This window comes from Indicator indicator, chromosome 9 (genome assembly GCF_027791375.1).
Source record: "Indicator indicator isolate 239-I01 chromosome 9, UM_Iind_1.1, whole genome shotgun sequence".
In the NCBI taxonomy this organism is placed as follows: domain Eukaryota; kingdom Metazoa; phylum Chordata; class Aves; order Piciformes; family Indicatoridae; genus Indicator; species Indicator indicator.
In genome coordinates this window covers 18,343,604-18,364,582 of record NC_072018.1, presented here as the reverse complement: position 1 = coordinate 18,364,582, position 20,979 = coordinate 18,343,604, and the positions used below count along the sequence as shown (strand labels likewise).

The 20,979-nt window shown below is 35.3% G+C and overlaps 1 protein-coding gene across 2 annotated transcripts in view; it reads left to right on the top strand.

The window, feature by feature from the left end:
- COL21A1 (collagen type XXI alpha 1 chain) overlaps positions 1 to 20,979 on the top strand; it is a 66,929-nt gene that overhangs the window by 24,075 nt on the left and 21,875 nt on the right. For both annotated transcript variants that reach the window (XM_054383573.1, XM_054383574.1), the window contains 5 exons: positions 2,281 to 2,334; positions 3,132 to 3,185; positions 5,009 to 5,062; positions 5,142 to 5,195; positions 7,927 to 7,980. In XM_054383573.1, the coding sequence (XP_054239548.1) occupies positions 2,281 to 2,334; positions 3,132 to 3,185; positions 5,009 to 5,062; positions 5,142 to 5,195; positions 7,927 to 7,980 (270 nt within the window). The remainder of the gene's footprint in view (positions 1 to 2,280; positions 2,335 to 3,131; positions 3,186 to 5,008; positions 5,063 to 5,141; positions 5,196 to 7,926; positions 7,981 to 20,979) is intronic.

Genomic DNA, 20,979 nt, shown 5'->3' with positions numbered 1-20,979 from the left:
TTGTACAGTTGACAGTATCAATATTTTCACATGATGCTTCTGTAAGAATTGTTTACTAAAATATAATAAAGAAAGAATAAGAATCCTAAATTTAGAATGTAACTTCAATTCTTTATCTGGTCTGCTGTATTTAATAAAGTTTATATAGGCTTTAGCACTGCCAATAACACCTTTATTGCACTGAATATTTAGAAAGCATATTTAAATATGGGTAACTGGAAACACAATATAGGTATCTGTTGGAATGGTTTCTTTCTAACTCTTTTCACCCTTTTTCTCTTTAATTGAACATGCAGATAAGCCAGGTAGGAATTTTTTGGATGGCACTTTTAATCAGAAAACACTGACTAATTGAAACCAAGGCATTTTTGAGGAAAAAATTCTACCTGAGGTGTAGCCAGTAGCTTGGAGCTGCAGACAAACATGGAAGCTTATGTATAACTCCCTTCTGGTAATCAGGATGAACTCAGATCTACATCTCCTGTATACACAGTGAATAAACTAACCTTTACTTATTTGCAGATCTCATTGATATGTAAATATCTGTCCCCACAGATATTTACATATTTTCTCTCACAGTTTTGTCCTATGTTTAGAAAAGTTCTAAGTTCATTGTGATAAAATCTTATTTTGTTTTTAGTTTAGCAGATTTCTCAAATGCATAATTAGAGCTGAAACATGTGCTTATGTTTTCCGTGCTTGGTGATCTTAAATTTAATCTAATTGATCAGTCAACACAAAAGGGCCATGTGCAGAAAATGCGATACTGATGATGAAAAATTCTCTACTCTTGGCAGTGCAGGGTTGTAACAGAATATTTCCTAATGTTCAGTACAGCCTTGTTTAAATTGTGCCAAGAAATAGGGCTTCCACCACTGTTTTAGAAAACTTCTTCCATTATAAAATAGATCTTGCCATTAGAATTTTTTTCCTGATGATTCAGCCCAATTTTCATCTCTTAATTTTGTCCTGTTACTTGTAAAGTTTCTGTAGCAACTGATTTAAAACTGTTTCCAGTGTCAAATGTTTTAGTTTATCCAATAATTGAATCACTACTTCTGAGCAAGGCTCCATTCTGTTTCATTAAGAACAAATGGATGCATTAAGCATTTATTTTATAAGCTTTAATGATTTATTTATAACTCCATTCCATTGCCTTTTTAGTAGAGATGTTTTGATATCATTAGCCTGCAGTCATGTTCCCGTCTTCTGTGAATATGTGATAGACCTCTCCTTAGACGGGAAAGGTTTTGATAAATACCACTGAGACATGTTAATTTGCTCTTTGTCTTAGAACTTGGAAAATCAACACGCAACAACTTCCTTAGCATAATTTACTATTCCTCCTTTATGACTGAAGTATATTAAACAAATTGAAAAATATTGCTTAATATAAAGTTTGATATTGAGAAAACATTGTCACTGTCCAAAACCACAATGCTGATTGGCTCTTTATCTTGAATGAAGTAGATCCTGTATACTGAAGCAAGCAACTAAGCTTGATTTTATTGTTTCAGGTCAGGTAGTAGTTTCTTGTAATTGCCCTAGGGAGCTTGCAGACAAATTGTCAGATAAGTATCTTCAGCACCAATAGCAAAATTTTTGGAATTCCTGATAATCTGACACCTGTGAGGACAATAAAAAGATCAGATGTATTGTCTTGTGTTTTCCATTGTTCTTACCAAAGTGGATTCTTTCTTCTACTAAAATGAGATCTTGTCAAAGTGTCAAAGTTGTTTTATCAGTATATTGTGGGTTCATTTTGTTTATTTTTTAGAGAAAGTACTTAATGCCTTACCTTTTAATACTTCAGTCATCCAGAACAAGCTGGTGAGAAATTTGATAGAGTTAGTAGGTCTTTGATATTTTCTGTAAGATGTAGTAATAAAACTATCCTGGATTTAGGGGATTTCCTTATTCTTTGGAAATTAGGAGTGGATGATAGTATTACAGTTTCTACAGAGATTTTTTAGGATCTTTTGCAAAACTTTTATTGCTCTTGTCAAAGCTAAATTGCTATTTTTGCACCTCTATAAGCCTTATTGAGAGATTAGAGTAAATTTTATTCTAAAAATATAGTGATTTTTAAGATTTTTCTTTTATGTATTGGATCTCATTTAAAGATCAACTAGCTCTCATCAGTCAGCATACCAATAGTAGTTAATTGATATAGTGAAATGTAACATCTTTCAACTACTTACTGATCATTGAGTGTATGAATGTTATACTATATTGCTGCTATTTTAGATAAAAGGGTTTAAAATATGTTTGATCTTTTAGGGTGACAGTGGACTACCTGGTTTTCCTGGATTACATGGGATACCAGCACCAAAGGTTGAAATTAAATATTTCTTGTTACAATATTCATGTATTTCAACATACTTTAAAGTTTAATTTAAAGGAAAATTGAGTTTGTATACACTATTATGTCATTGCATTTGGTGAACTGCATGAAATCAATTGTTATTAAGCTGAAACTGAAGGAAGGTGCATGCCATGAGATTTCATCAAGCAATGGAAACTAGCTGTTTTTTTAGGTTTTGTTTTGTTCTGTGAGATTATATATTCATTATTTTGAACTTTTATTTTACTGCTACTTAGCACCTTCATCATAAAATTATATAATTGTGTTATAAAATTATATAATTTTCTTGAAGTAATTAATTCAGAGTGACAGCATTTTGAAGGATAATTCTGGTCTAACCCCATGAGTTTATTTCACGTGTGTATCCCCCAAAACACCATCTGTATCTTTTGCTCTTCTGTGTTAGTACTCAACTGAATTTACTTCTTACTTTTTCCAAATTGGTATGTTAAACTTTTCATATAAGGTCTTTAGAAGAGTGCAACACTTTTCAAACTGTTGAATTTTCACTTCAGTATCTATGTGTATTGAAATTCAGAGTGCCTTCCATTAAAAATAGAGGGATTAAGCCTGGGAGCTGCAGATTTTCTCTTCAGCAGTGCTGAACATTCTGGGCTTCCCCACTAGGAAAGCTTGGAAAGTTTAAGATTTGCTTTTACTGTCTTGAACATATTTTTTTATACAAGATAGAACTCTTTGTCTGCTATACATGTATGTAACTACTTCTGTTTTAAAAAATTAACTTACTCACACACATTATGTCTAGGGCGAAAGAGGTCCTAAAGGAGATCAAGGAGTGCCAGGAATATATGGGAAAAAGGCAAGTAAATTTATAATCATAAAATTGCATTGATATCTGTGGTGGGTTGACCTTGCCTGACTGCCTGAATGTCCCCCCAGACACTTTCTGATTTCCCCTCCTGAAAAATACAGGCATGGAAAAGCGTGTAGGTCCATATAAGGACAAGGGAGATCACCTGCCATTTAATGTTGTAGGCAAAACAGATTCAACTTGGGGAAAATTAATTTAATTGTTTGTCAACTTGTCAAGGGCTGGCTACTAAATGAATGACAGATGCTCTTTATTAGCCCCTGTCCCTTCCAAAGGGAAAAAAAAAGGAAATAAAGGAGAGACATTAGGAAATAGAAAACTAAAACTACTTTAATTAAAAAAATAAAATAAAATAAAATAAAATAAAATAAAATAAAATAAAATAAAATAAAATAAAATATATAGAAATATATACAAAACCAATACCAAACCCAGACCCCCAATGGCAATTTCGTCACCATCACCACTGATGCTGTGGGAGAAGTCCCAGACAGGACTCAGCAGCTGACAGGAACCAGTTTCAGGAGATGGATTCTGGAATTGGATTCAGGAATGCATGGATTGGGATTGCAGGCGGTGTAGACAGAGTCCCTTCCTGGGTGGTAGATATCGAAGAAGAGAATTTGATCCTTGGGATCCCTCAGCTTTATACTGAATATGATGTAGATGGAATGGAATCCCTGGTGATCAGTTTAGGGTCACCTAAACTGTCTGCTCCTCCCTGCAGATGTGACCTTTTAATCTGCACCCCCAGCATAGTACATAAGATTTAGGGTGACCTTGGCCTCCATACCAACCCTTGGTACTAACTATAAACATCAAGCTTCATCACTTCTAGAAGCAGATACTGTCTGCAAAAACACGCTGTTAACTGCAGAAAGTGCAGTTACTTTGAAAAGAATTTGTTCTGTTCTGATTCAAACCAGGACAAAACTAAAATAGATTTTGATAATGATAAACGACGACAAAGCCTAAAACATGATCCCCCAAACTTGGCTGGACTGACTGTGTATCCTCACAGGGGCAGTCCCAGTAGCCCTCACTGACAGTGTCTGGGCACGTTCACCCAGTCCAATATAAATTATTTTTATACTAGATGCATTTACAGAGAATTTAATTCTGTAGTCCTGACTCAGAAAAATTTCCACTGAAGTTGCTGAATATACTTGTATAGTAACATCAAACTTGTGCTCAGCTTAGTTGGATATTTTGAGAAGTCTCTCCATCCTTCTGTTAATGGATTAATGTCACTCATTTTAGCATAACACAAAATGCTTATAAATATATTTTCTGAAAATATGTCTGTGCCTTTTATATGGCATATATGTAGTAATTTTATTACTTTTTACATAGAAATGTACATGAACCGTATAACTGAATGGGAGAGAAGGAGAGGAGGGAGGAGAGGAGCACACAAAATGGAGTGAGACTGATAGTGGCCTGCAAGAGAAATGTTGTTTTAATCTGTAATTCATACAAAGCAGGGTATGCTTGTATGTAAATACTTATATTTTAGAAAGCACATTTTGTTCATCCAATGTTAACAGTTAATTTTCACCTGTCCTTATATTTTCTTCATGTGTTTATTGTTCTGGAGTTCTAAGCAATTTCAAAGAGGGTCTGTGTTCACATTTCTGTATTTTGGAGCGTACTTATGTTTCTGTAACAGAGGGTAGTTATTAACTGACTTGTGTTAAGAAAGAAAGAGATCATTTTCCAAATAAGATGTATCGTACATGAACTATAGATCAAATATACAGAATCTGTAGGATAAATATTGAGCGTAACTTTTTGTTTGCTCTATTTCCTAGGGCTCAAAAGGAGATAAAGGTGATCCGGGGTTTCCAGGAATTCCTGGGCGATCCGTAAGTTTTGTGAAAACAATTTGCCCTCATCTTTTGCTTGCCCAATCGACCAACAGATGACTGTTAACCCTTTCCACAGGGAGACCCTGGCAGAAATGGGAAGGATGGATTACCAGGAAGTCCTGGTTTCAAGGTATGTACAAATATATATAAATGTCTTGCCAAAGTCTTGAAAAGCATTGCTTTTGGTTTAAATATACCCAGTTTATTCTGTGGAGAATTATGGGAAATTAAAATAATACTGGGAAATGCCAGTTTACTGCAGTCAATAGTCAGATTTGTTGATTTCAGTTAGTTTGGGAGCAAAAAACCCAACCCACTCATCTGCTGAATGTTAACTGCTGTAACTTATGTGAGATCACTCTTGAGTTTGCAGTACTATTTGCTGGTTTTGGGTACACCAGGTGACCTGTAAGTGCCATTTCAGAAGGACACAGGTCTCTTGTAGGTGACAACCTGCCTGCATGATGTGTAAGCTTTGGCTTCCATAGAGCACCTCAAATAACAGCAGGTGTTTGTGATTAGGTAACTGAATCATTCCTCTGTTCACTGTAATGGGATCTTGCATCCCTAATGTATCTCTAGGCAACTCCAAGTAGAAAAACACAGGTAGGCAGCTTTAATTTGAGGTTAAAGGACGTGGTTATCACAACACTACAGTGCTGTTACTCAAAAAATTGCCCAACTTCAGTATATAACTAAGCGTCCTGAGATTAAAAAATGTATTAGGAGAACACATCAAAACTAACAGTCTTTAAAAAGTACATAAAAATTTAACTTTTACGATAGGTAAATTCAGTATTTCCTATTTTATTTGTTCTCTTTGGAAGGCCCAATGCAACTGTGCTAAAAGGTAATGGAATAACTCCATTTTTTTCAACTGCTGTTAAGTTTATGCTCTTAAAATATGTTAGAGAAAGAAGTTATAAGTCTTAGTTATGGAAAAAAATTCTTACTGCTCATTTTTTGAAGTTAACTTCAGCAACCAACAGCAGATTATTTCTTCAATCCTGAGAGACTTTCCTGTATTTGTTCCTTGGTTTAAATACTCTTACATTCATTTCATTTTGATTTTCGGATATCATTGATACCTGCCTACAAATGGTCATTATTAATATATCTCTACAAGAGCATGTATCTCTGACACTTGCAAACATGTCAGATAAAGACACTATAACAGGCATTCTTAAGGCACTCAGCTAAGTTTGTGTCTGTGCATGCAGTAGTCACTTGTGTTGCCATTAAAAACAGTGGTGGTCTAACTAATTGTAGTGGAGTCTGGAGAGCAATTCAGCTCAAAGGTGGCAGACTTGCAGCTACCGGTTTAGTTGCCTACATTAAAGTATCTGGTGTATCTGAGATTCGTTAGTGTCCAAAGCATCCTAAGGGAGTTGGCAAATATGACATAAGTCCTGTGGTAAGCCAGTGTCTTTTTGGAGTGGGAGTAGGAACCTAGATAAGACACCCTTGAGTATCTCAAATATGACCAAATGTCTGTGTGTGGGCAATGAAACTGAGCTCCTGCTGGCTGGCTGACTTCTATTGACTGTGAAGCTTAGTTGCCTACAAATTTTATTTCCAATTAATCCTTCATTTTTTTAAAAATAAATACATATAAATATATATATATGTATATATATATACACACACACATACACAGGTATCTCTGCTAAATTGGTGGAGAAATTAATATTCTGGTACTACAGAAAGTAGGGAAAAAAATTAGGTACTAGATTTTTCCTCTCTAGTATTTGAGAAGATGGAGAGGTAATAATCATAGTTCTTAACTGTCATTGGTGACATTTCAGAGTGAAGATTTATGTTAGTAATGCATGAATTTAGAGAGTATTTTGATCTGGTTCTATCCTTGTAAACTTTATTCAGATAATTCAATATATTAGTTATGTGAACCTGTGTACATTTAAACTGAAAGACATTTTCTTGACTATTTTCGTAATTTAATAACTGTAGTACAAAAATATGACATAATGAGTTTTTATTAATTTTATCATGTTTAACAGAAGTCATATCTTTCATTCAAATGTTTTGTCAGCTTGGCTTAAATATCTGCTTGCTATAAAATGTTGCTTCATTCTGGGTCGATAAGCAAATTTAGAGCAGTAACAAACAGGCTGTCTTTGAAGGAAATTTCTACTGGAGCTTTTGTTTTTTCCTTACACTTATTCATTCCAGGAAAGAATGTGGAAAAAAAATCACAGATTGAAACCCAGATGCTACTCACTGTTACTTCAAGTCTAGTTTTTGTAATTTGAAGTTGATTATACTCAGATTATTTTAGATACATATTAATTGATCTTTGGATTTGTTTAATGTGCCTTTATTTTTGGAATTATTCTTCAAATTTTCAGACTAATTTTGCTATTGTACATATTTTGAGTAAGAACATAAAGATTTGATCCTATCTAGTACTGCTGTATTCTGGAGTGCTTTAAAATGGTTTTCAGACTATTATTGTACTAACAGTTAGACAGTAGCAATTTATTTTTGGTTTATGCACTACTTCAACCTGTAATTGTTGTTCTGATTCAAACCAAAATTGTCTCACTCTCGTGTTTTTGCAAGCTGATTGACAAGTGTCTATTGAATGCAGCATAAAAGAATATCAGACTGACAACACTTCTTAATGTGTTTGAAACTTGTTTGAAGAGATGTTTGTTTGCTGAAGCCTTGATCATATGTATTGGCTTTACATTTTAATTATATTAAAAATAATAATTTACTATTTGAAATAATCGGTGCTTTGTCATGCAAAGGAACGTTTGGTGGTTTGTTTTTTTTTTTTGTGTGTGTGTGTTTTGTTTTGTTTTTTAATATCTTATTTAACAGTATTTTTTACTGTAAAGGGGGAAGTCGGACAGCCTGGATCTCCAGGCCTAGAAGGACATCGGGGAGAGCCTGTGAGTGATTAAAGTGCTGACACATTTTTAAGTTAATGAATGTTATACTCCCTGTTTTATCCATGTTGATTTGAATTGGTTGAAATGCCAGTTTTTGTAAAAATGCTTTTTCATTTTCTGGTGTTTGCCTTTAAATTTATATTTAGTAGAAGAAATATACAAGCCTTTAAATTCTAAGATGCCTTCTTAACGATATTGCTTTTACATACCAACTTACATATATGTTACAGAATTTACTTTTTTCCTATGGGTGGAAAGTTATGGCTATATATAGAATCATAGAATTGTTTTAGTTGGATAAGACCTCTAAGATCATCAAGTCCAGCCATCGACCTAACACCACCATGGCCATTAAACCATGTCCCAAGGTGCCATGTCCACATGGTTCTTGAACACCTCCAGGGATGGTGACTCCACCATCTTCCTGGGCAACCTATTCCAATGCCTGACCACTCATTCAGTAAATAATATCCAATCTGAACCTCCCTCCCCTGGCACAGTCTCGGGCCATTTCCTCTTGTTCTGTTATCTGATACTAGGGAGAAGAGACCAGCCCCCATCTTGTTACAACCTCCATGTTATTCCATATACTTGTTGATTGCACTTTTAAAGTTTATTTTTTCACTGGCTACCTCCCCTCTCCTTTACCCAGTTGTATTGGTCTTGCATCCTAGTTACACTGTCCATGTTACCTCTATCTCTGTTCTTGCTTAGCTGGGGAACATGCTGCTACATTGTTGTTCTGTGTGTTTCCAATTACATTGTTTCTCTTCTGGTGTTTGTGTAACTCCTCAAAGCAGTGTTTTTTTTCTTCTTTTTATATGTTATAGCTAGGCTTTGTCTTCCTTGTTTCCTTCTTTGGCTCCCTAAGGCCACCAGCCTTTGCTTGAAGTGGAGAAAGCCAAGAAGGCCACCAGCCAAGAGAGAGCCAGCTGTCTTCAAACCATCAGTAATTCTTCTGCAGGCTAGGAGCTGTAAATGGCACTCAGTTGGTGGAACATTGCCTTCCAGACAAATTACATTTTGAAACAGATTTTGAATTGCGAGATAAATAGATACAGTTTACTAGTATTGAATCTAACAAGAGCCAGAATGTGGTATATGGTACTGAAACCTGGTGGAGAATTTTGATAACTGGGAGATGGAAATAACATTCCCAGATAAAAACTTCTCAAGCTCTTTCATTTTATGTTCACCAAAACACCATAAAATATTGTGACTAGACTGTAAAACATAGGGCAGTCATTCGTAAGAGACTTTCTTCCCACATGGCTGGCTTAAGTGAAGAACACAGATAATTCCTCACTTGGCTTTATTTTTTCTTCTATTTATGTCCTAAATAACTGTGAGATGTATTAACCTTTTACAATTTATCATATCTTCAGCTATAAGGAAGATTGAAAGTGAACGTTAATTAAAAACCTAAAAGAGAAGTGAAGAGGTATTGTATGCTGTTAATTAGTACACTGTAACAAATGTCTTGAGATAATAACAAGGCTTCAATTATTGTCCCTAGGCCTGTTTTGTCTCTTGATTTTTAGAAAAAAAAGTTAGTTATTGTGATTTTTTAAATATTTTTTTAAAAATTTATCTAAAAAATAGGAAGAAGATGACATTTATGACCCAGAGAAAACGAGATATTTAATACTTCAACAACTCTCTTTCTGATTTATACATTTGGTTAAATCTGACCTATAACTAGTAAAGAAATACATTTTGGTTTAAAATTAACATAAACACTTCACAATATAACATTTTAAACAGCCACATAAACTCATCGTTTTGCTTTAAAGAAAGACAAAGTTGAAAATTTGAGATGTTAAATTCACTGTGAAGCTTTTGATGTCATAATAAAATTTTATAGAGGAGAACTTCCGATATATAAACAACTACAAAAGATGTAGAGTCCTTACAAGACAAGCAGATTGCACTATATGCTTCGTTTATAATCAACAGAGTTTCTTCTTAAGAGCAGAAAGTCAATGAACTGACCTGGTGATTGCCTCAAGGTAACCAATAGGAAGTCATAACTGCTTGCGTGCTTCTATTGCTGGTGTAGCACCAGACTGCATGTGCAGACGTGGTGCTCCCATTTATTTAGAGCACGGAGGAGGAGCGAAGGGCATTTCTGTGCAATTCATGTGTGATCTTCTCTTGTAGGATACCCTAAGTACTAATGTAGGAGAGAGGAACTGAACTCTGCTGGGCCCTCTCTGTGGTAGCCAAATAGGCTACCTAAGCTCAATACAGGCCTTGGATAATAGTGGTGAAACTGTATGACTCCATATTAACCAGCCACATGCAACTGTGGTCCTGGGACAACTCAGCAGGTTGCATGGATACCCCACCCACTCAAACACACATGCAAACAGTGTTTATTTCTTCCATTCAACACCTTAGTCTTAGACATGGCCTAATGTATTAAGCTGGTCTTGTCCAAACTCCCTCTTGCTTTAGCAAATATGAAGAGTGTGGTTACGAAATGAATGCATTTTGAGACCATGTCTGAGGGGCAGCTGTCTGAGATAGAGAACACAGCTGAACTGAACTCCCAGTGCCTCCAAACTCTGAGAGGTGTGTCTGTTTTCTGGTATATTACTCTTAGTAATCCCCAAATTTATGAACAGGAAAAAGTAGGTTGTAAAGTTAAGTAAATAATTCCAAGTGATGTGGTTGTTTTCCTTCAGTAGTAATATTTGGAACTTAAGTTATCCAGACCATCCTTAGCCCACCCACTCTGTGTAAGAATAGAATGTGACAGTATGGACAGATTAATTTGGCAACAGCTTGTAATGAAGCTAATTTTACTGATGACAAAAATAGGTGATACTGTCACTTAAGCAGTTTAATGGCTAGTCATCTATCTTACTGATGGCAGGCTGTTGTGATAAATACCCTAAAGGACAGAATAAATTGAAATTTATTTGAGCTTAATTTCAGCCTGGCTGTCCTTTTTAACATAGGTTGAGTTTTGTCAGAGTTTGATTCCATAAAAGCTGTGTTAGTATTCTCCTTGTGTTTGCAATCGTGCAGGTGGGAACCCTGAATTGAGTGATGGTGGGAAAAGCTGGAAGGACATTTATATCACTCTTCTAGGCCTAGCATATGCCCTGCCACAAGTGATGTGTGTGAACATTTGCGACTACTCTCCAGAAATCATATTTTTCAGAAATACAGCTGCAAACACTTAAAATGGCTGAGTTTGCCCTTAATATTTAGGTCACATCACAAGACTTCAGATGTGGCCATGTTCGTGCCAGCGACAGAAGCGTAACATGGCTTTCAGCTTCTGACCTGACTCCCACTATCTGTACTCTCAGTTTGTCTCCTGTAACTGTGTCAGGAATGCTGGATTTAGATCAATGCATACTCTGAAAAAAGCGTCTTTTATGTTAGGGTATGGTAGCAAAATTCTTTCTAAAGCATGTTCAAGATATGCTAGGGATATAGAAAGCTTCAGCAGAAGTTGCTGTATTTTTCTTCGTAAAGCAGAAATCTTTAAAATACAGCACAGAAGTCTGTATATTTGGAAAGCAAACTCAAAGTTAATGCATTTATACTTCATCTATAGCCAGGCTGAGATTAATAGAAATAGGAACAAATGAGAGAAAATTCCTGCTTTAGTGGTACCCCTAGAGTGCGAGACCTGGAGGCAAGGTGGCTTGTTACAGAGCCTTGTGTTTAGTGTTGCTTCTTTTGCCTTTCTTTTCATAGGAAACTATGAAAAAATTAGGCACAAAACACAGAACTAATGGTAACTGTGTTATCTGTATACTGTCAGTGTTCCTTAGAGGTCCTTTTCTTGTTACAAGTGCTTGGCAGCCTACTATCATCATAAAAATAATATATGAAAAAATGACATTTACTTATTAAAATGTAATGTAGCTGACTTTAATCAACTTTCTTCTTCAGTACAGCTTTATACATATTGCACACAATCACTGACTACTATTTCATAAACTGACATATATAAATGACAGAAATTCTGAAAAAATGACATTTTGCCTATATTTGCTTGCTGCAACAAAATTTTATTTCACTTTAGTTGCACCCTTTTATGCCTCTAGCCATGTGTACATTCTCATGTGAATCACTGAGGAGAGAAATTTTTTTCTGGTAACAAATATATTGGAAAATGCATGTGTGAATGCTTTGTCAGTTCTATCCTCCTATTTCACAAATAGAAGGAACAGTGTGTTAGTGTTGACTGAAACATGATGACCACTGGAAGTTAAATACTTACACCACACATATGCATAAAGGTATTTTCAGTGATCACAGTTATATGCTTTGCTTAATGCATATTATGCTGACGTTGGTTTGTACCAGTTTTTGTTAATAAGATGCCATTTACATGTGAAATTTTTATCTACATTTGTATACTAAACTACGAAATTCTTCACTTAGAAACAAACCTAAAAGCTCAATGCTTCTTTCTGAAAGTGTTACTTATTTTATATTTTAATGCACCTGGTCTTATTGTTGCATTTATAGTTTTAATCTCTTCCTAGGCTGAAGCATAAAAATCCTGTTGTATTTCCAGTGCTCAAAAGGTCATGTGTTGTGTGTATTTAATATTTGTGACACTGTTTCATAGACTACCAAATACTCATTCAAGTTCAAGCAGGCATATGCCATGCATCATCATTTCTTTACAAGTAGGCTTGGTTAGTTGAATTAGTTTTTATTGATAGTTTCTTTATTTTTTTCTAATTTCTGAATTGTTGTAGTAGACAGGGCAGAGTCTTGCAGATCACTTTCTGATTGCTGGAGCTACTATAAGAGATGTTGATCTTGTTCCCACTTGAGGAAGGGGAAGATGACAGCTTTGACAGCACAATGCTTTCAGTAATTGTTCTTTAATTGCACAATGCTCACTGTGCAATTTTTTATGCCTTTTTATACTGAATGAAGTTTTTCCTGTCAGTTATAATGTTTTCGTCCATTTTATGCACAAAATGCAATATATGCATTTCATGCATATATTTTTTCACAGACTTTATTTGCAACCTGGATTTTCTTCTTCATTCTAGCTGACAAATTTTTTTAATTAGAATAATTTCCTACTACATTTTCAGCAGAGTTAATTGCTGTTAGGAAGATAAGAATGGTGCAGTAAAAAACCCAGATAACTAAAGACTTCTGGAACTTCAGGCAAACTAGTCTGAACTATTCTATTATTCCCAGTTGACAAAAATTATATAGGACATGACAGCATAGTTGGAGATCCAAGGATATTGAAGTCAATGGAAATATTCCCATTGAATTCAGTCTGGAGTGGTGCCACAATAAATGCTGTAATAAACTTGGACCCACTGACCTAATGCAGCTTTGAAGGTAATGGCTGCTTTTCTAAGCTGTAAAACTAACAGCTCTCTCCCCTCTCCCATTTCTAATTTTTAAATTTTGTCTTCAGAGACTATGCAATTACACAAATTATGTTAAATTCCTACAATTATATTATAACTATTTCTATTTTGCCTACAGAGACAGGAAAGTGGGTGGGGTTTTTTTGTGTTGTGTGTGTTTGGTTTTTTATCAGTTAGTACCATTTGAAATTTGATAACTTTGGAAAATCAAGTGGAGAAAAAGTGACATACCTTGCTGCCATTTCTTTAAGACTATCATAGGTGCAGTGTTAACAAAGGTAACATAGATCTCATTCCTTCGAAGATATAAGGAAACACAAAAGGAGCTGTAGGTCTTAAGCCTATTATGGACATGAACAGTGTATGTTATAAATAGTTCTCAGTTTGTTCTATTCTTCTATGCTGTAGTGACAGTTTGTGAGTACACTGGCATTTCTCTTACTAATTTGTGTGCTGATAGAAGTTACACATGAGTATTCCTCCTTCTTTGCAGCTGGTTTGTAAACATAATGATGGAAGTAACCTCTGTCCAGTACATTGTAGGAATTTAAAATCTCCCTACTGACTTGCTGAGCTGTATTATCGTAAATAGATGCTTGTCATTTGTTAAAATGTCTCTCAATAATTTGAGAATCTTGTATAAATTTAAAAATCTGTTAAAACTGTGATTCTGAAAGAATTGTCCTGCAGCAAACTCTTGAAGGTGCAGTTTTGTTAGACTGCAGTAACTGTTTTCTAAGCACTATATTAGTGGCAATACTTATTTCTTTGTACTCCGTGAGTGATGCTAATGAACTAGTCCTGTTTATACACAAACCCACAAACTCTTCTGAAGAGTGTAATTTCTTCTGTGCATTAATATAATTTTGGGCATTTATGGGAAATTTTCATGTAGAGACTATAAACTTGATATTATACTTGTTATCTGTACAGGAAAATAAGCTTTGCTTCCCAGATGAAGTGCTTTGACATCAGCTTATACCGTCTGTAGACTAAGAGCTGTGGTACACATTGTTTCACCTGTGGTTTTTCCCATTGAGGAAATGATCATATTCACTTCATACTGCAGTTTCAGCCCTCAGCTGTGAAGTTCTCAGCTTGGCTATAATGGAGCCTAGAGACCTGATATGAAACTAGGAGTGAATTGGTTTGGCAATACAAACTTGTACAGTACACATCACATGTCCCCTCTAGTGGTAATGCTACTCAAAAACACATAGAAATGTTTTCCTATTTAAATGCTTGTACAGTTAGGGGATTGGAGACCTTCGTGTCAGTTATGAACACAGTATGCACATGCTTGCAAATATCACTAGCTTTTTACTGAATAACAGGACCTAGATTTTGTTAGTATCACTATTGCAGTGAGCCTTTATAGTGAGATGGATTGTCAGTATTAGCTGACTTTTAATGTGTTTAAGTGGGGAAAAGTCAGCTTAACTATCAGAAGCATTTCTGATTGTTTAATGCTATTTTGAACAAATGATGTATATATGCATTTCAAGTATATTAGCTAACATGCTACTGCTTAAATTGAAAAAAAGGCATTCTAAAATTTTACTGAATTTGATGAAGTGGAATTGTTGTGGGAGTTGAAGGAACTAATCCACACAACTGTAAATTGATCTTGTATTCTTACCAGAAAATTCTTTGCTCTCAAATCTCAGTTAAAAATGTAATTGGTTGCTGAATTGACTTCAAGAATTAAAACTATATAGTCTATGTGTGAATCCAATTTGGCTCTGTCTGGGTAGCTGATCTGAGTCTGAAAGCTTAAAGTTCTTTAATGATTCTTTGCTTTCCATGTAAGTTTACAAAATCATTCATTATACTTAAGTTTTCAATGTAAGTTTGACCTGATCTAATACTTTCCAGCCATAATTGGTTAATTCAGCCTGTGAAGATAATACCCACTCAAGTGCTTGAAACTTATGCTGGTGTAAAATAGATATGCTGTAAGTGATTAAGATTCACTTTTTTGGACATGTGATATTTAAATAAGAACTAATTCACATTATTTTGGGTAACACATTGGAAATTGCATCTTTAACAAAAACTATTTTTGTATATTGTTCAGATATGTTATGCCTAGGATCACAAAAATAAATATTGATATATATATAGTGAAATGCTTACAAATTTGAATGAATTGACAGATGAAGTACTCAACAACCCCTATTGCGTACTGCCTGTTGGGTAGTATCATTACATTATTTTGGCCTGATTTAGTCCTAGATGCATCGCCTTTATCCTAAATATGATATGACAAAATATATGATATAATTGAAGTAACATTTTTGCAGTTTATTGGGAAGGAAGAGCAAAAAATGAAAAAAAGTTATTTTGCAAAGGAGAAAATATTTGACAACCATTTGGAATAAACATCCTCTTTGTGGATAGTGGCAGAGGAGTTACAAGTAATATGTAAGATATATTTTTCCCTCTGTATTTCAACATTTTACAGCAATTCCAGCTTTATTATTTGTTTATTTGTCTATGCTCATTTTTTGCTCTCACATATTACAGAAGTAGGATATAAAATGCCTCTGTTTCTAGTATCTATGCTAATAGAACTAAAAATCTTCTAGTAGCAATAATTGGTCATTTAGACAGTAGATTTCATGCAAAAACACAAGACACAGTATGTAGTAATTTAGTTTACCAGATTATAAATAAGAATGCAAATTTTACATTGCTTTCATCTGTAATTCACAGCAATTGCATTCACAGTTATTGCTCAGCAGCAGTCTTCAGTCACACAGAAAGTGTTATGTATATTAGACTGTGTTAGGAGGCAAAAGGCATGAATGAGTATGCGATTCGTGTGTGCGTATCCTAAGTGCAAAGTCACTAAACACTGTGTTTACTGTTATCTTTCACTTTGACAGATCTCAGAAGCAAGCTATGAAAAATCATACATGGATCTGGATTTTTGGGCATTTTTTAACATATGCTGCAAAATTGAAATGTTTTAAATATTTAAATATTTGTCACAGTAAAGTTTTAGCTCTGAAATTATAATTTATGGTGAATAAAGGCAAGGAGTGTGTAGATACCCCACTCCCTCCCCGTTTGTGGTGCATACATGCAAATTATATCTTTGAAAATGGTACATTGGTAATCCTGTGTAGTCACAGGCAATGCTGTAGGAGCTAGTGCTGCACAATGCAGTTTCTGTTTGTGTGTGCAGTTTTGTATTTCATATTTAGGCATACACATTATTGATTGTCACTGGTTTGTATCATCACATTTTGGTGTAACAGTAATATGAAATGTGATTTCAGTCTTAGTAGTATGGCTCAGGAACAAATTCCTATATGTATTCAAATGTTGCTCCACAGGGCACAGGGACGTGATGTTTCTTGGTATGAATTGTGTCTCTGTTAATGTTCATACTAGAGCATAATCAGAAGAAGAGACATCTAAATGCCTTTAAGATATCCCCTAAATATTCTATCTTCTTTTCCTAATACACTATGAAGACTAGGAATTACCATTTTGATTAATGGCTTAGGTAAATATGTGCTGGTTTTCCCAGTCACTCTGGAGACCAAACATTACCCACATCCGATTGCTATACTTAGAAACCAAACAACGGCTGTAGGCTATGAAAGAAGACAGCACTCAGAAAGCAGCAGCAATAACTATATATTATTTCAGCTAGTTTCATTTACAAATTGCTTTTCTGTTCTGTGCTTCTTCACAGAATCACAGAATGTTAAGCACTGGGAAGGACCTCGAAAGATCATCTAGTCCAACCCCTGTGCCAAAGCAGGATAACCTAGTGTAGGAACTCATACAGACGGGCTTTGAATATCTCCAGAGGAGACTCCACAACTCCCCTGGGCAGCCTGTTCCAGCGTTCTGTCATCCTCACAGTGAAAAAAAAATTTTCCTCATCTTTACATGGAACTTCCTATGCCTCAACTTCCACCTCTTGCCCCTTGTCCTGTTATTTGGCATCACTGACAAGAGCCTGGCTGCATCCTCTTGGCACTCACCCTTTACATATTTAGAAACATTAATGAGGTTGCCCCTTAGTCTCCTCTTCTCCAAACTAAAGAGACCCAGCTCCCTCAGTCTTTCCTCATAAGGAAAATCCCTTAATCATTTTTTCCTCATTTCCTCTTAAGTTTCAATCCCTTAATAATTTTTGTGGCTCTGTGCTTGACTCTTTCAAGCAGTTCTCTGTCCTTCTTAAACGAGGGGCCCAGTACTGGACACAATATTCTTAATGTGTTTATGGTGAGTTCCTTAACCACGAGTGGCGTTTGACTTTCCTTCTTCTGATTCAACTTCAACAGGGTAGTAACAGGGTAGCCAGTTTTCTTGCTAGTCATCATTCTTCACATAAAACAAGCCAGAGCAAAGATTTGTACCTAGGTCCTCAGAAGGTCTGAGTTACAGCCTCTTCGAGAACTGTGGCCAGTTGTGGAGATAGAAAGCAATCTAGCTGTAACTCCTTCAGGGCTCCAAGTGCTGCATCTGAGCCTCTAGTCTACAGTCTATACTCTGACAATAATCTGGAATGCTTTTAATTTCACCTCACATAGTCAAGTGGACATATTTAGTCTTTGTCTTACGATTCTGCTCTGATAGGAAACTCGTATGTTTCCTATTGTGAAATGCTTGTCTCAAGTAGGAGGGGTAGTTTTCTTCTGAAGTTGCCTCCTTTTTAATTGGATTAGATACTGCAGATTTTTAGATTAGGTGAAGTTAGTTGGATTAAACCCTTTCAGGAAATATGAAAGAGTAAAAGAAGCACATTTGAAGCATGGCTCTTTTTTAATTTTTGTGTTCACATGGTAGGTGGGCTGGCAGACTAACTGCTTTCTTGTGCTTTTTTCCATGTGTCCTTCATGAGCAATTTTGTGCAGTATACTCAGTCATGCAAATTGTTCAAGGGTATTAGATCCACTAAGATCCAGAATAAAGAAGTGTACTATGGACATATTAAGGTATTAAAGAAACGACCTTTGACTCTTACTGTGCAAATTAATTTTTGTTGTAGTAATTGGTTTTAGTAATTAAATACAGGCATAGTGATTTCTGTGTTGAGTCAAGGTGTGGTTTTCCTTCTTTGTGCTCTGGAAAGATTTGATTCTAGTCTCTACACCAACTTTTCTTAGCTATTTCTTAAACAGATAAGGACTGCCAGACTTGGACTAAAGGAAATGTCACAGGACTTTGACAATGGATAGGAGCATATAGAATTTTTTTTTTTTTTGCCTGTGCTTACTGACATATCCTCCCTGTCAGAGCTTTTGGGACTTCCTTCGCCAAAAATGCATGCTGATCCATCCCACTTAATAGCCAGCAATGGACCAATTTTCTAGTAATTTTACAGTCCTTTTTGGAACACAGTTTTGCTGTTTTCATTTGCTACATCCTGTGACCAATTTCACAGTATGTACCATATGGAAAAAGTGCATGATTTATTAAACCTGCTCACTTCTAATTTAACCTTTTAAGGTTTTTAAGGCTTCTTCCTTACTTCAGGAGAGGTAGATGGCTGAAAACTGTGTGACCTGTGTGAACAGAACGGCAATGCTTGCAGCGTCAAATTGCCAGGCATTTGGGGTACAAAGAGCAGAGCACCAGTCAGCGCCCTTGGAGGAAGCTTTGCTGTTCTCAGCATGCCCTCTGTTATGTGTGCAAGGTGCTCAAATTGTGTGTAAGCTTTTCTTCATGATTTAATTAGTGGAGAAGTTTTAAAATATTTTGAAGGCATGTAACTGCTTGAATATCAATGTGTGGACGTGTAAGTGGGTCAGTTTGTCAGCTGTTAGAAGTCAGAGTAAACTTTTTAGATTGGATTTTGGCTTGCACAGACTATAGGGCTGGCAGACGGAGAGCATCACTGTGTCACTTGCAGGGCTGGGGGCTTGGGTTTGTCTGGCTGCCTTTGGATTCACACAGATCTGAGAAGTCTGATACTCAATATTATTTTGCAGGGTATTTACAGGAAATAGTGACACCAGTTTCAGCCTGTGGCAGGATACACACAGTTTTAATTTTCTATTAGCATTTCCAGCTCTCAAATTACAGTTTTCCAAGGTCTCTGTTGTTGGCAATGCAACAGGCGTCACTGTGTTCCACATTTAACGTACGTGTGTTTTATTTTTTAAAAGAGATCTGCCAAAAAAACAAAAAAGTGTTTGCAAACTCTGGTCTTGTAACTGCAAAGATCTTGGTAATGCTTTTTCCTTTCTTGCATTTAATTTAAAGCTGCTGTGCTGGTCTGTGGGAATATTTCTTTGTATTTAGCCCATTTTTCTTTGTCATTAGTTCCAATTACTCAGTAGTAGCAGATGCAGCTTCAGTACTTTTTTTTTCAGTAGGTTATGCTACTTGCCTCAGTAGAAAGTTTTATCCATTATCCAAATTTGGTTTGTGTCTTCCATTCTATTAGGATTATCAAGCATTTGCTGCAGTCTTTCTAAAAGGATCTTGACTGTTGTATTTTGTCGAAATTATGGCTTGACTTGTACTTTTTCCTTACACCTCCAGTAATTCTCATGTGTCATCAAGTATGCATTTTCAAGTAGGGATCGTTAATACATAAATCATTGTATTTTTCAGGTGTTTAAAAGAATCATGGGAACATCTGGGTAGATAGATACCTTTTCATGAATCTTGTTCTATTGCTATGATTTATTTATTGTCCTTTAATGTTTTTCCAGAATCGGTACCGCAAATTTTTCAGACTGGAAAGAGCTATTTGGTTGAAACATATTTCAGAGAACTCATACACACTAGAAAAAAACCACATCTTTTTAATGGTAGTCATGACTTTTGTCTGTTTTGAACCTGATTCTTCAGGTGACCCCTATTAACAGTTGCCCTGTTGAAGAAACAGTAGAGTCAAAATTGGCACCTTCTTAAAAAAAATCTGTGTGCTTTTTAGGGTTGAAACTCTGCAGTTTCTCAGTGCCTTGCTGAGAGTTTTTTGTGAGGCTTTTTTCACTGCCTGAGTTATGAATGACAGTTATGGATACAGTATAAATTTTGGTTGTGTAAATGGTCAAAAGCCTAGACTGTGACCACTTCTAACAAAAATTTCTAAATCTTACTCAATGGATTAGTTTTTAAAAATTAATATAATTTATACAAGGTGGAGTCACAGCAAGATAATCTCACATACCACCCTCATAAAAAAGAGAAAAAAATAATGAAAGCAGATGTTAGCTGAAGCCATAAAACAAACCATAATATTTACTAATATTCAACAACAGTAGGAGAGACACTGGTAGATTTTTCCCTCCCTCTGAAATAATAGCCTCTGAAGTAAAAGGTCTGTGCTTTCCTTACAATTTACTAATTTTTTTTTTAAGAAGATCTCACTGTTTAAACAGGAAGTGCTTTTTTCAAAACTTTAAAAATCACAATAATTTTAATAGAGAAAAATATATGTTATTTAATATATTTTTGTCTTGCTGTTGAAACAAGAGTGAATAGTTTAAAAAATGGATCCATAGTACTTTGTCCTAGATAGCATTTAGCAACTGTTTGACACAGTACAAAGTAAGTCCAGATGTACTGCATTCAGCAAGCCTATTTCATGCAGTGTGTTGAAAGACTGGAGTTTTGTATGCCTAACCTAATAAAATAAAATAAAATAAAAATAAGA